Source organism: Lontra canadensis, unplaced genomic scaffold, assembly GCF_010015895.1.
Source record: "Lontra canadensis isolate GAN:19392208 unplaced genomic scaffold, GSC_riverotter_1.0 scaffold17, whole genome shotgun sequence".
Classification (NCBI taxonomy): Eukaryota; Metazoa; Chordata; class Mammalia; order Carnivora; family Mustelidae; genus Lontra; species Lontra canadensis.
This window is the reverse complement of record NW_022631011.1, coordinates 12,320,385-12,337,167: the sequence shown is the minus strand read 5'-3', so window position 1 is coordinate 12,337,167 and position 16,783 is coordinate 12,320,385. Positions and strand designations below refer to the sequence as shown.

General features: G+C 35.2%; 1 protein-coding gene across 6 annotated transcripts in view; it reads right to left on the bottom strand.

Annotated features, from left to right (window-relative positions):
• NOL4 (nucleolar protein 4) overlaps nt 1-16,783 on the bottom strand; it is a 390,701-nt gene that overhangs the window by 261,199 nt on the left and 112,719 nt on the right. For all 6 annotated transcript variants that reach the window (XR_004382911.1, XM_032859653.1, XM_032859654.1 and 3 more), the window contains one exon: nt 13,432-13,564. Coding sequence is in view for 5 of the 6 variants with exons in the window: in XM_032859653.1 (XP_032715544.1) it covers nt 13,432-13,564 (133 nt within the window). In the remaining variant the exon portion in view is untranslated. The remainder of the gene's footprint in view (nt 1-13,431; nt 13,565-16,783) is intronic.

Below are 16,783 nucleotides of genomic sequence, written 5' to 3'. Positions count from 1 at the left end.
AGGAGGAGGAGGAGGAGGAGGAGGAGGAGGAGGAGGAGGAGGAGGAGTGGTGGGCTTGTGGCCACTTAGAAACTCATCTTTAAAGACATAGGCTCCAGGTCTAGAACATCTGTGTTCCAATCCTGTTTCCACCACTCTGCAGTTGGGTGATGACAGACTAGTTATTTAGCCTCATTGAACTCATCTATGCGACAAGAAGAGTAACAGTTTGTACCTCGTAGGACTGTTGTGAAAATCTATAAAGTTAATTCTTAGGGCAGATTCAAAAATAGAATTATGCACATCACATTTTAGATAAACAAACTGCTGATGCTGTTGACATGCGTTAAGTAAGTATGTTCTCATGAGCCCAATTTAGAATCATGGCATCACTGTTCAGTGCACTAACCTCCCTGCACCTATAAGGCTAATCTGATTTTTCCTGATTGCTTTATCATAGATTTGAATAAAGACAGAGCTAAGCAGTGATGAGTTGTATTTTCTACTCTGTATGATGACAGAATGGATTCTCCAAGATGTTATTATGCAGTAGCAATAATGATATGTTAGTGAAATAAATCCCCAGACTGAGAGATGTGCTGATTGATACCTGACTGCCAAAAATCTCAACGTTTCTGAAATGTATATAGACATTTAAGGTTGTCAAAGCTTCAATGATGTTGCTGTTAAAGGAAATCCTAAGAAACCCTCCAGTACCTCAGGAGCTCAGGATAAATTTTGTGAAAAGTACTTGAAGGAAGATGATAATCATAATTGTCAAAAGTACTAAAACTAACTCCTGTTCCCTCCATCTCCCCCTCTCTCTCTCGTCCTTTACACACACACACACACACACACACACACACACATTCCCCCCACCTTCTTCTTTCTCTCTCTACATACACACACAGCCACTCATTCATATATGTACATACTATATACATATATTCAGGAAGGAATAAGGGATAAGAGTTCTTAAGCATGATGTTCATAAAGAAGAGGGAGAAAAAAGGGGAGAAATAATTTCACATATTGGTAATACCTACCAGCCTTTGTGTTGACTGCAGTTTCTTACCAAAAGCATGGAAGATTGGCAGCAAAAACAAGACAGAAAATGACTCTGGAAGATTCTTGCAGTCAAGATTGAAGGGGAAGTGGGAAGTATGTTCCTTCAGTAATCACCCTGGTTTCCTAAGTTCTCTCTCTCTCTCTCTCTCTCTCTCTATATATATATATATATACCTACCTACCTTGGAATTAAAATGGCTGAAACTAATATTACACTGTATGTTAACTAACTGGAAATTAAATAAAAACTAAAAAACAATAGATAAAATGGCTCTTTAAAGATATGAAGGTCCAGCTGGAAGAAGGACGGGGGTTTCTCCATCATTCTTTAATCCCTTCCTCTAGCCTGAGAAAACACTTAAAACAGTTTAAGGACATATAGAAAATGGTGGAGGGGCACCTGGGTGGCTCAGTCAGTTAAGCATCTGACTCTTGATTTCAGATCATGATCTCAGGGTGGTGCGATTGAACCCCAAGTCAGGTTCTGTGTTTAATGGGGAGTCTTCTTGAGATTGTCTCTCTCCCTCTCCCTCTGCCCCCACCACACACTCACACACTCTATCTCTAAAATAAATAAATATTTAAAGAGAAAAGAAAAGAAAGAAAATGGTTCAGGATGAAAACAAAAGAAAATGTTATAGACGAGAAAGGGAACCTAAAAGGGTGAACACTCAGAGTGTTCTAGAGCTAGAATAAATCTTAGAGATTATCTGAGGTTCCCATTTACAGATATAGAAAGGTTGCACAAAGATTTTAATTTTAAGTAGTCACTGGAAGAGCTGGGATAAGAAACGAGGTGTCAAGGGGCACCTGGGTGGCTCAGTGGGTTGAGCCTCTGTCTTCAGCTCAGGTCATGATCCCAGGGTCCTGGGATCGAGCCCCACATTGGGCTCTCTGCTCAGCAGGGAGCCTGCTTCCCCCTCTCTCTCTCTGCCTGCCTCTCTGCCTACAAATGATCTCTGACTGTCAAATAAATAAATAAAAATCTTAAAAAAAAAAAAAAGAAATCAGGTGTCAAGATTAAAACTTAAGAGTTTCTCCCTGATCCCCAGTTAATGAATTCACTTTAGGATCTCAAAGCTACTTTATTGTTCCATTGCTCCTCAGTGGGTTGAGAGGTAGATAAGAGGGACAGCTGTAGGCCTCAGAAACCCCAAAGTGAGATGTGAAAAGGACAGAAGATTCATTCATGGGCAAGGAAATCAACTGCCACCTAATGTTTGGCAAGAAAGACTGAGTTCAAGAGTTGAGGGCACTTCCATCTCAGAAGCAAGCAGATGGGGAGGAAATTTCAAACACATCTTTAATTCAAAAACTACATTCTGTGATATGTCAAACCCCATTCTTAGCTCCAAAGGCCGGGAGCAAGGATGCAGATGATACACTGTTTCCTGCTTTGTAGGCCTTCTCAGTCAAATAAAGAAGTGAGAGTGATAAGAAAACAAACTATAAATATATAATGAATACAATGAAATATGCTTTCAACTGTTTTCTTCAATATCCTCTGATTATTCTTTCCCTTTATGAACCTATCATCTAATTATGACCTTTGTAAACCTAGTAAATAATGATTTTTATGGTCAATTTAGCACCATTTTGTAACTGCTTTATCTCTCTGTACAACTCTTATGAAACATCAGCTTCAAAGCCCCGAAATTATTCAACCCTGAAATTATTTTTAACCAAAGACTAAAGCTGTTTCTTTTGTTTTTTGTTTTTTGTTTTTTAAGTAATAGCTGGCTGACCCACAGGAGCCACAAGAAAGTTGTAAAGAAACAGCATGGTGTTGACTTTACAGTGATGGTTTATAAAGGTTAGCCAGGTGGCAGTAAAAACAAACAAAAATTTAGAAAAAAAAACAACTTAGGCTTTCAAATTGGTAAAATTCAAGTGGTTCTGATTCTATAATAGAACTGGATACATAAATTTATAAATTCAAAGTTGATTTGAATAAATGCTCAAAAGATATATATTTTCTAACATCTCTTTGGTGTCATGTGTATTCTTACCTTATTTATGCATTCAGTATCAGAAAAACAAAACTCAATATTTAAGGACTAAAGGGTCTAGTCTTTGCTACTTCATCCGAACAGAATTTTGGCATCTCCTGGAGGTACTAAAAAATTGCATGTTGGATCCATGTAATCATTCATGGACCAGTGAACACTGTCATAAAGGTCATGACAAAGCACAAGTCAAATACTTCAAAACAAAGAACTAACCCAGAAGTAAAATTCCAAATTAATCAGATATCCTTCACTGATCAGATTAGACTCTCCAAGTCAAGACTGGAACATAGCCAATCTCCCTTAATTTTCCAGAGGTCCAGGAACTTGGCAGTTAAGATTGTATTGGCGTCTGGAGTTTGCAAGCTTTAGGCTGAAATCAATAAGTTAAATTTCTAAACAAGCACTCACTTATTTGAAAAGCCATGTATATGAGTAAAATATCAAGAAGCAGAATTTTAATTCAAGAGAAAAGTAAACTTTCAGATATTGTCACCCTTATGACAAGAAAATATTCCCTACAAAAGTATTTAAAATGCATAACTAAGCATCTTTTTGCCATAATTAATGTTTTACATGTAAGCCAAATTGCTATTTCTTCTTCTGCTTTTAGAAACAGAGTAACTGCCTAAAAGCAATTTAAAATGATCAAATACACACACACAAGCATACATAATATTAAAAAAGAATCTAGCAATCAAAATTCCCTCCAGTTCATAGACATAGTCCATCTAATTATCTATCTTCTTTATAGCACTTATAAAGATGCTTTCTATGTCTGATAATTATGAGACAATTACTTATAGAGGAATTGCCATGAAGAGAAAACTTTCTAAAAACTTGATTGGTATAACTGCCTCAACCCAGAATAATTAATTAAATAAGTTTATCATGTAAATTGTTTTTAAATTTGACATTAAAACAATCTGAATTAAGAATAAGTGCCATCATTGTATCACTCTTAGGTATTTTAAGTCCAGAAGTGCATGCAACTTAAAAATTGGGAATTAACACAAGTAGGAACAGATTCAATTTGGGAAGTCAAATATTTTATTACATTTATGTAAAAAAAAAATCTTTCTAATTATTTTTTTCTCAATGCAACATTTCCTAAATAATTAGAAGCCATTAAAGGAAAACAAAGTTTTGGAACAAAGAAAGTGACTTACATAAGACAACATAATGTCAGTAGGGAATTTGGTGTTCTGCCTAAAAATATTTTAATACATTTTCTAATTAAAACTTACCATCATAAAAAATTAACCACTAAATTTAATTTCATACTAAGTATACTGTTTTACATCATTTTTATTAAAAACATGTTTTATTAGATTTTCCAACTAAATTAAATGGTGAATAGTAATTGCTTTTATTATTGGTTTATATGTTTTAATAATTACTTGAAACTATCCCATTTGGCTAAATTAGATGCAATTTTAGTCACAAACCTACTTCTAATAAAATTTTATTCACATATACACAGCAGTTAAAGAATGTTATGTGTATGTTTGTGTGTGTGTATGTTCTAAAATTAAATCCAAATGTGTGCAATATCCAGATAAAAGACTGCAAATAGATTGTAAAATTTAGTAGATGAGGAGCATTTTCAGAAGTATTAAAAAACTGCAGTACACATAGGGGCGCCTGGGTGGCTCAGTGGGTTAAAGCCTCTGCCTTCGGCTCAGGTCATGATCCCAGGCTCCTGGGATCGAGCCCCGCATCAGGCTCTCTCCTCAGCAGGGAGCCTGCTTCCTCCTCTCTCTCTCTCTCTGCCTGCCTTTCTGCCTACTTGTGATCTCTGTCTGTCAAATTAATAAATAAATAAATAAATAAATAAATAAATAAAACCCTGCAGTACATAACAAGCTGTCATAACTAAGAAAACAGTGTTAATTAAAACCCATGCGTATCAATCCTTACTCAGAAGGTAATTCAGAAGATAACACTGGTCAAAACCAGCATTGGAACAGGACCATACCCACAGGACTCAATACCCTTTAGACTGTTGCCGTCTTGACACTGCCAGTAGAAATGTGGGGAGTATAAAAGTATGGTCTGGAACACCAGCTCCACACTTTTCCCATGTGATGGTCTTAATCATCCCATTTGAGGTGGTCCCATGAATCTGTTGTGGGTTTTGTTTTGTTTTGTTTTGTTTTTCAGGTTTTTTTAGGTAAGTTCTCCAGGGGATAATCTGCAGATAATGAATTCCAGGGAGAAATTCAGCATATAATCTAAATTAGGACAGAAGAAAAGCAAAACTTCCACTGCCATATCTCTTTCCCAAATTTTTTATCTCACGGCTAATTTGCTATTTTTAAAAATTTACTCCCTTCTGTTTTCACTCAAAACAGGGCTATTGATGGTCATTTTACAAATGTTGAAATCAAGATATACACTATGCACATTGTTCTGAAACAGAAATCTCAATTTCAAAAACAGTTTGTTTTTCCTATTCTTCATGGTCTACTGTAAGTTATTTTAGAACATGAAGATCAGGATGAACCAATATGACAATTTCATGTGGTTAACATTACATGTATGTCTGCGCTTCTAATGCCACTATGTAGCTCATTCTTGGGTTCAGTAAATAGTTGTTTAAATAAACGAAATACTGAGTGTCTCAACACTTACCCTTGCCTAAGTATGCTCAAAGTTCCAAGTAAGATACTTACTAAAATTCTACGTCTGAATGGGACATATGCTTCCTTTTCGACCACCTAGGTCCTAAATATGCTTCCTTGGGTTGGGGGGAATCAATGCTATATAATATATCTTAGTAAGAACAAAGATCCCCATTATAGAAGCCAAAGGGGCTCAAAGAATCTTGGAAAAATATTTCACATAGAAATGTGATTTTGATAGGTTTCTTACTAACACTCTTGGAAGTCAGTACACTATGGATTATTTTTTTAAAAGATTTTATTCATTTATTTGACACAGAGAGAGAGAGAGAGATCACAAGCAGGCAGAGAAGCAGGCAGAGAAAGAGGAGGAAGCAGGCTCCCAGCTGAGCAGAGAGCCCAATGCGGGGCTCCATCCCAGGATCCTGAGATCATGACCTGAGCCAAAGGCAGAGACTTAACCCTCTGAGCCACCCAGGTGCCCCCACTATGGATTATTAAACAGGAAAGTGTTCTAGACTACTATGTTATCAAACAAAACATTCATGCATTCCTGGAAACAGGAATTTAACCCTAGATTCTAGAGAGGGATATTTGTTCTAGTCGTCTGTTGTAATCAAACTAGGCTTTGAAAGACTAAGTGGACATCAATGGGATTATTTTTTTTTCTAACAAGATTCAAAACAAGATATTTTTCTGACTTTTAGAAACCATCTTCTGACCTTTTGATCCTGAAAGCCACAACACTTTCAAAGGAAAATTAAGATTTTACTCAAAGGTATGCAATTCAAATTATTAGAATGAGAAATATTTACCTGTTATTTAATTAATCTATAAGATATTTATAACACAAATTATTTTATTTTCACTAAACTGATATTTATGGTAAACAGTTTCCCTGTTTTTTAGCAGTGAAATAAAACCTAAAATTCTTCAAAGTTTCTTATAATTAAGCCTGATTGTGTGTATGTATGTGTATATACTCTATATAATATACATAATATATATGTTGTAGTTTAATATTTGTATGCAGGTTAACCACTGAGTTCTAATTCAACTTTTTTCCTTTTTCTCAAAAATGATCTGATGAATTGAAGCATATCAAAACATTTCTAGGATACAAATATTATGCAGAAAGGGGGAGATTTTTATTTAAAAAAAATTGTTTTTAAGTTTGTTATTTATTTATTTGAGAAAGAGTGAGAGCAGAAGTGGAGTGAGGGTCAGAGGGAGAAGCAGGCTCCCTGCTGAGCAGGGAGCCCAATGCAGGAGTCCATCCCAGAACTCCAGGATCATGACCTGAGCTGAAGGCAGACACCCAACCTACTGAGCCATCCAGGCATCCTGGAAAGGGGGAGATTTTTAAATTCTAGTAAATGAACTATACATTTCTACAATCTAATAAAATTATCAAACACATCTTTGAATGAAAATTTGCCTTGGATATTTTTTTTTCATTCATCATGGTTAGACACTAAAGCATTAGTGAACTCTTTAAGAGAAATCTTAATTCTCAAGTCCTTCTCCCTCTTGTTTGTTTCTAAACAATATCACAACGCTTTACTTGGCACAAAGAATGCTGGTTGTTAAGTCTTCAACGCATAAAGAAGTCAATGTTTGATACATGAATGAAGTACCAAATACTACAAAAAACAAAACAAAACAAAACAAAACAAAAACTATGATACAAAAATCTCTATTATTATTACTCCACTGAGTTGAGAGACAATCTGGGGACATGGAACACACTCTCCTAAGAGCAGTCTGTTCTGTGATGTCATGACCAAAATTATTAAAAACGGAGGGCTTAAGAGAAAAGTATGTATATTTTTTCTATTGCAATCCCTTAATTTAAAAGCTGATTGAGCTAATATGCAGAGTTAAAGGGGTGTCTCAACTTCCCTTTGTACTCCTATAATCTTAAAAAAAGGGCAAAAGGGAAAAATACAACAATTCGTTGTGATTTAAAAAAATAGAAATCCTTTGCTGGTTATATAATAATGTTTTTGAGATTAATAAAATACAAATAATCTCTTGCAAAACTATCAATAGTATACAATATTAACTCAGAAAAGCAATTAAAATGGTTCTTAGAAAAGTATATTTCTATCAAAATGAAGTTGAATGTTTATTTTGAACTGAAACATTCAAGTCTGTCTCTAAATCTGACTCTTATTTTGCCAGACATCCTTTAATAAATAACTTCAGATAATAATAATAACAACAAATAAATCATCTCTTTTCAAAATATACAAATTAAGAATAAAATAAATAGGGAAAAAGGATTTTTTTGAGCTATGGGATGTTCCCACAAATGTCTAGACTCGGGATTCAAAGAGAGAAGCCTATATGAGCACATTTCTATTTATAATCCATTTAAACGGATGGTAGAACAAAACACTAATTGATGAACACCTGAATACAGAACATTTTTAAGCTTTTTTAAATTTTTTAAGATTTTATTTATTTATTTGAGAGAGAGAGAGAATGAGAGGGGAGAAGGTCAGAGAGAGAAGCAGACTCCCCGCTAAGCAGGGAGCCCAGTGTGGGACCTGATCCCGGGATTCCGGGATCATGACCCGAGCTGAAGGCAGTCACTTAGTCAACTGAGCCACCCAGGTGCCCCCCTCTTTAAGCTTTTTGATCCACAGAACCTTTTGGAATTCTGTAGACCACGGCCATTGCACTGCATAGGGGAGCCTCTTTCACAATCAGCTACTTAGACTTCATGATAGCTCCAAAGACCTCCTGCTTTTATGATTAACTCAAGTGATCAGGTAACCGTTAAATGATTTTAGCCTCCAGGTATTACTTGAAGTCTGTAAAAAAGTTTTACATAGCTTAATATGTTTTACTCAAAATCGGGTAAAGGTGGCCAAAGAATACAAGCTTCCAGTTATAAAATAAATAAGTCCTGGGGATATAATGTATGGCATAGTCACTACAGTTAATAATTCTGTATTGCATAATTCCAATTTCTGCTAAATTTGTTGCTAAAAGAGGAGATTCTAAAAGTTCCCCTAACAAGAAAAAAATTATAAGTATATAAGGTGATGGATGTTAACTAGACTTAATGTGGTAACCATTTCATAATAAATACCTATACTGAACCATTATGTTGTAAACCAGAAACTAATATAACGTTACATGTCCATTATCTCACAATATTTTAAAGGTAAAATAATTACTATGCTAAGATTCAAGAGTCTTACACATTTTTTACCTTTTTTGTTGTTGTTGTTGACTTAGGGAAGCATTATAAGCTTAAAATAAACAAAAGAGGGGCATCTGGGTGGCTCAGTTGTTAAGTATCTGCCTTCTGCTCAGGTCATGATCCCAGGGTCCCAGGATCGAGCTCCCCCATTGAGCTCCCTGCTTGGTGGGAAGCCTGCTTCTCCCTCTCCCACTCCCCCTGCTGTGTTCCCTCTCTTGCTGCGTCTCTGTCAAATAAATAAATAAAATCTAAAATAAATAAATAAACAAACAAAAATAATATTATACATAAATTTTCCCTTTTCTAAATTCTTGTTCTAGTTTACCTCTTCTAGACCTTTACCTAAATATCTGACCTAGTGGCAAGACTTTTCTCTTCTTTTTCTTTCTCCAACACACATAATATACATATATCCCCCAAACAAATTTGAATTATCTCCCTTCGTACTGATTAGGTTGCAAATCTTTCAAAACCACAGTGAGGAAACAAAAAAAGAATTTTTAACTCTCCATTTTATATGGTGTCTAATAAAGACTTTGTTATACCTATACCTACCTGTGTTATAATTATAGGGAAAGATGTCTAAAAATCATAATATTTCAATTTCTTTACAATAATAAATTGATCACTTAGTATTAAAGAAAACAGAACCTTTTAATTTAAAATTTTAAATGCTATGTTATTCATATTCTACAAATATTAAATTGGGGTTCCAGCTGACTATTAAAATGTGAGTTTCACTATTATTTCTCTAAAGACTTCAGAAACATCAAACCCATGGCTACAGAGAAAGGCATTTAATGGCCAGGTCAGAATAAAACAATATTCTAGACTACCCCATCTAATATAGTAGCCATCAGCCACATGTGACCATTTAAATTTCAGTTAACACTGATTAAAGTTAAATCAAATTAAAATTAGCATTAGCCCTTCAGTTGCACTAGCAATATTTCAAGCATTCGGTGACCACAGCATGGCTAGTGACTATCTTATGAGCAGCACAAATACAGAACACTTCCATGATCTCAGAAAGTAGACTGAATGGGTTTCCTAGAGTCTTTTCCAACCTCTACTTCTCAACTGCTCTTCATTAGGTCTCTTCAGTCTCCATCTTACTGATTCTTACTCAGACCCTCCTTCTCTGCCTCCACCAGTTGTTCTCAGCTTGGGGAGATCATGCCCCCCCATGAGACATTCGCAATGTCTGAGACATTTCTGGTTGTCACAATTCGGGAGACAGGATATAACGCTGACGTGTGGCGAGTGGAGGCCAGAGACATCGCTGAACACCCCACAATTCACAGGACACCCCCACAACAAGGAAGGTTATGCCAGTAGTGCCCAAGTGGAGAACTTCTGGACTCAACTACTCGACGTTGAAGCTGCGTGTGGACTGCCCACCCAAAATTGGATTTGTTATATCACAAGTCCCCAGCTTCTGACTGCTCTCAAAGATCAGTGTACACCATCTACGAGAAAGTAATACAACCCAGATCCAATGTATGTTTAGCACTCAGAGTCCCCACTAACTTAAGAAAGATAGACATGAACTACAAAAGTTTTACTACTATGAATTCTTATTTTTACAGAGCCTGGAATTTCCTCACATGGGTAGATGAGCAGTTATCAAATGTGAGTGATGTCATGTACACTTTGATTCCTTTAGGTTGTGTGTTACATGAAGGTAGGGACCATGCTTTGCCCACCATCACATATATATGCACTTCATAACATATGCATTCATATATAGGAAGCTCTAAAAGAAAGGTAACACTGGATGAGAAAAACAAGATATGGAATACTGTAAATGATACAAACTTATTTTTATAAAAGAATGGTGAGAAAATATTCTGACTATGTACAGATGTTTGTGTGTGTGTCTGGGTGTGTTCTTATGTGTGTATGTGTGTGTAAGTACAGAGAAAAATGAATGATAACAGTAGTTGGCCAATACAGATTCCCTAGGAGAATGCTACCATCAGAGGAAAGGTGAAAAAAAAAAAAAAGTAGAACTTATGTGGCAAATCATGATAATGGTAAAAAGTTATATTTTCATTGTAAATAATGGGGCATTCAAGACTACCTCAAATGGAGCAACTGAAAGGAAAATCAAAAACATAAGGTCTATTCATTAATATGGCATTCGCATTTTAGAAGTGAGACAGCTGATAAATAAGAAAAAAATATCATTTCCCACAATGATAAGTCTTCTGAAGAACATTAAAATGTAGCCAGCTGGGGGAGACAGTCCTGAGCTCTGGATAGATATGAGGGCTTGGAGAAGTGAATTTAGGATTTATCAGGGTGCAGTTGGTATTAAAAGCTACACGACTCAATGTGATCATCTAGAGAGTGAACGTGGGGGGAGAGAGAGTTAAGGGCTGCACCGGAGGGCTCCCCAACGTGGAGTGACAAGGATGAAAGTTTACCCGAGATGAGTAGAAAGAGTGGAAGGGAGAAAGCGGAGATGATGGGACAAGTCCTTAAACGAGTTTTGCTAGTAAGAGTGTTGTGGGCATGGTACAGAGGAACGGGGCATGGAATGGAAGGGCCCAATGGGATCAGTGGAGGTTTCTAAAGAGGACATTTATGATACCAGTCTTGTATGTAGGAAAAGAAAGGAAGTTCTTACAAGAGAAAACTCAGTGAGAAGTGTGAAGGCCCTTATATAAAGGAAGAGTTAGGCTTAGGGTGGAGAAGGAATGACTACATATGGCCTTAGCCTTGAGGCAAAAATTGGTATGTGATGAGAAAGTACTTTCCCCTCGGAGTAGATAATATTTGAAGTTATTTTATTAAATTTTATTTTATTTATTTATTTATGGATTTTATTAAATTTATTTTATTTATTTATGGATTTTATTAAAATCAATATAAATTTATATCACATCAGCTATTTCCTAGCCAAAGATCCACAACTGACAACTTCAAACAAGAAAATCATGATTTTGCATCATGGGACACACCCTCTTATTATTTACATTCTCTAGAATTATAGACTAAAAAAGATGATAGCATAAACAGGCGAAACACATGAACAAATATTAGTAGATTATATATCACTGATATATAGTTCTATTATACGACAATCCCAGTGCTAGACAATTTCCAATAAAAAATCAAAATCTGAAGATGTCTACTCATATTTTAAAAGAAAAAAGACTGGGGTGCCTGGGTGGCTCAGTCGGTTAAGCGTCTGCCTTTGGCTCAGGTTATGATCCCAGAGTCCAGGGATGGAGCCCTGCATCAGGCTCCCTGCTCAGCAGGGAGTCTGCTTCTCCCTCTCACTCACCCTCTGTACTCTCCCTCTCTCTCTCAAATAAATAAACAAAAAAATAAAAAAGAAGATGAAAAAGATAACATATCTAAACCAAAAAACTTTATTCTTACAAATTTCCCAAGAAAATGTCCTTTCTATACCAATAGCTATGCTACTCTGTAGTGGCTTAGATGTGATTTTAAAGGCACCAATAACAGGCTCCTCCTTCCTTGTAATTCGTGCCAAGGACAACAACATCTTCTGGACTCATCTAAACCGTGAAAAAGAAACACCCTTCCCCAATTTTTTTTTTTCCTTGAACTTTTGGTGTACTTAAAACTAGGGATTTCTTAAACCTTGACAACAAAAGCAGATCACTAGTAGCAGCTAGAAATGCAGCAATCTTTTACAACAAGCTTTTCATAGCAACTGTCAGAGAAAGCAAGAAAAATGTTTCATTTCCCTATCTACAGAGGTATGCACAAAACTATACAGTCCAAAAAATTCATGTAAACTTGTAATTACAGGAATAATAAAGTAATGTTGAATAAAATTGGTCATTTGCCATCTATAACCCTTCATTTTCATTCACCATTACCCTAGTAAGGTATGTTTACTATCACACATTATTCTATATTTACAAAGATCTCTGCAAATAGGAGACCTAAAACATTAACTGCCTAGACTACTCTCTCTACATTCCCAGTTGTCTTCCCATCAGGAACAACTGGATAATTCAGGGATTGCCAACGGACTCAGGAATAAAAGATCATGATCTTTTTCTTCCCTTTACTACTGAATAAAATAGATCAAAATCCCGCAAAAATCCCCTTACCCAGCAAAATCACTTTGGTAAAACTGGCCTTTTACGTAAGTTGTTTTTAATTACAATTTTGTCATTTAGGAAAATTAGGAAAAAAAACATCCAAATTATTATTCTGATCATTTTTAAACTCTTAATTATCATGGCTCAAGAAACCAAAGCTAGGAAACATCACAGAAACCAAAACTACTACTGATATGACACATTTTATGTTCAAGGAGCAAAACATGGGCAAGCTTGGATTTTTATAACTAACATCTGTTTATAAATAAGTCTCTCACCTTAGTTTTGAACAAAATACTTGAATCTAAAAATAATGAAAGTGGATAATGGAACTTGAGTATGTAGACAAAGTCCCTGTAGGAACAGATAAAAAAATTGGCAAAAGAGAACGAGATGTTTTCATACATTCTAACTCGGCTTCTTGTTGTTGTGTTTATTTGGTTTGAAAGGCTTACCATCTTGCTGGCCATGAAGAGCTTGAGGACTTTGCATTCTTTCCTCCAGATTGGAGCTAAGATCAGAGTTCACAGCTGACATCCGTGTTGAATCGCTCATATCAAATTCATCACTTTCTATGGAACTTTCATCCTGAAAATGGTTTTAAAATATCATCAAACATCGTAAAATATAACGTTCAAATAGTGACCATATTATCTACAGGGTCAATTAGAGTTTAGCCAGTAAGTAAGCTTTTACAGAACTTGTAAACATGTAACCTATTAATAGATACTTGAAATAACAAATATTGGAATAATGTCTCCCTTTAAGGAATTTCAAAACTTGTGGAAAGTCAATGTTTCTACGCACAGGCAGATTTCAAAAGTAAAATAATATGTTTGGGAAGGATGTAGTTGGGGAATTATCCTAAATAATGGAAAAAAATTTTTTAATTAGCAAAAAAAGTCCTGGAAGAAACAAATCACAAAATATAACATATAGAGAAGTCTATGTTTTGAGTCCAAAGAGAAAGGACAATAAAATAGTATAAGCAAAAATCTTAGGATGCACTAAGAAAACCTTAACCAAAAAACTGTCATTGGCAAACAGGATGGACAAACTTAACACGGATAGACTGAAAATCCACATTTACTGACAGCAAGGTTTTAACACATCACTTCTTTCCTTATAAACGAACATACACTGTACGGCAACCCCCAAAAGAAGTTCTGGGTAGAAGTGTGCAAGTTCCATTTCCCAAAAGCCAGTTCACCGAGTGGCAAAATTATCAAAAGGCCAGTTTTCCAAACACCCAATTCATCAAAACCTGCCAGAAATTAACCTAAATCAAATTCAAGGTATTTTGCTGTAGCTATTTCACTGAAGCAAACTCCTGCTGGAGAACTGGTTTTTGGCCAATGGTGGGCTCATGTAGGCAGAGGGGCCTGAAGAATCTGTGGTGACATACTGGAAGAACTGAATCGAAATCACCAGGTTTGACTTTAATTTGTAAGTGTCTGATCTGAAAGGTTAGCATTAATCAAATGATTAACAACAGCTGGGGTGGTCGTGGCATTTATGCTACAGATAACTTCTATTCGTTCACTCACTTCAGTTTCATCACTACCTGGGAGTCAGGTCCCAGGATTCATCCCATTTTATAGACTGAGAAATCATGAGGCACAGAGCAGTGAAAGAATGTATCCCACTATTATACACCAGAACTGGGGTTTATATGAAGTCACTCAGGCTTGAGAAAATAGCTTCTTTGAACAGGAAGAGTTACCTTGGCTTCATAAAGGACATCTTGGTATCAGCAAAGAAGTTGCTATGGTTAGGGGGCAGGAACGTTCTAGTAGACTAACAAATTGGCATTCTGATCCATAGGTCAGGTCAAGGTGATTTTGGTGTCCTTCCTTTACGAAAGGTCTGATCATGTCTGGGTCTACTGAGTAGCACTAGCTCTTCATTAATTCAGCAAGGAAATGCCACCCTGCGAGGCCTCTGGGCAATCAGCCACATAGACTTCTCCCGGCGGCATGCCCTCTCTCTTGGTACATTATGTTTTCTCCAATTCTAAATTCTAAGAAAATCCAAAGCATCTGAAATAAATATATATGTTAAAAGAGAAAAAATAACAGAATTCAATGTGCACATCAATGTTATCAGTGTGTACCATATACATATACATACATACATATATATGCACACATAAATAAGTGATATATATTTACTATATACACTATCTATAGTGTCTACGATATGAGAGTATTTTGGAGCACATTCTCTAGAGCAAGACAGAAATGATTTAGATCCATGCTCTGCCACTTAGATGTGGTACCTTAAGCAAGTTATCTAACCTGTCTGTGCCTCAATTTCTTCATCTATAAAATGGGGATTATAGCATCAGTCTCATAGGGCTATATAAAGATATAAAGGAAAGATATAAAGGAAATATAATAATACTTAGAGTAGTTAGAACAATGTCAGATATATAATAAGTGTCAACTGCTTAATATTTTTATGTAGAATATATAGGAAATTCTACAGCATAAAATAGGATTCATGTTGATTATATATTATGAACATATACAAAAAACAAATTTAAATGTAATAGTAAAGATGACCAACATGTGTTTATAAAATAGCTGTGTATTCTATAAAAACATAGTCTTTAGAATCAGCATTTATTATATATACTACAAATAGCTAACTATGTGTAATCCAGTAAAATAGCATTTCCAATATATACCGACTGATATATATTATGTGTGCAAGTGAATAAGTGTGTGTGCAAAATGTATGTGTCTATGAGAATGTATGTGTGTTTAAAGAAAAGCTAGACACAAAGAGATCACAACCTCTGATCTACAGAATCATTATATAAATTGCTATTAGGCATTATGAATAATCAACACACATTTTACCAGCAATAAATAACACTCATATCAGCATGCTTTTTAAGAAATGTGGACAATAAATTAAATGGTTCTATAACCAAATGTGCTTGTTATTTTATTTTTTTAAAAAAGTCACTATTCTATTTATCATGAGTGGCTTAGTGATTATGACTCTCTTAAATATTTTCCTCCTTGATTTTCTATGAAATTCACTTTTTACAATTCTACTGCTTATTAGAATATAAATTATCCAATTGTTTAATTTATAAAGACCTTTAATGAAACTAAGTGCATGAATTCATCCTGTAAGTTCTATTATAATTATTAAATGATTAAATTACTATCTTTTAATAAGAAGTGGCAAAGTGTATAAAATATAATGTTGTGGAGTTTATCTATTATCAGATAGAGGCAATGTAATCACTCTGGAAAGAAATTACTGAAGATTTCTGAGAGTGAAGAATCAGAAAACTTGATTGATATGACATTTAAGTGTTTTATTTTATTCATGATCATCTGTAGGCCATTCATCTAAATTCTTTCCTTTGTGAGTATTTTGTTCTGAATGATAACCAGAAAAAGAGTCTTCACATCCCACAGTGTGGCCTAATTCCTTATGTTACTAAAATCTTATCATAATGAAAACCATAGCCAATTATCATAGCATTTGCTTCCCTAAAACTTAAGCTTTAAAAATCAGAATACATATTTTCCTGTAATAAATAATTTCATTCCCGGTCCTTTTAAGACCATTGTGCAAAATTCAGATCTCTGATCACTGTTCCATATCTTATTTTAGTTTTCAGGTTCCAGATTTTACTTCTAAAGGATCTGTAGAATGTAACTCTTGGTTTCCATTGTTACTGTTCTGATCTCATGTTGCCATTTCCCAAATGATTAATAATGGTCTCCTAGTTATCTACCCACCTCCCATTTCTATCCCCACCAGTCCTGTTCATTGACTACTGTT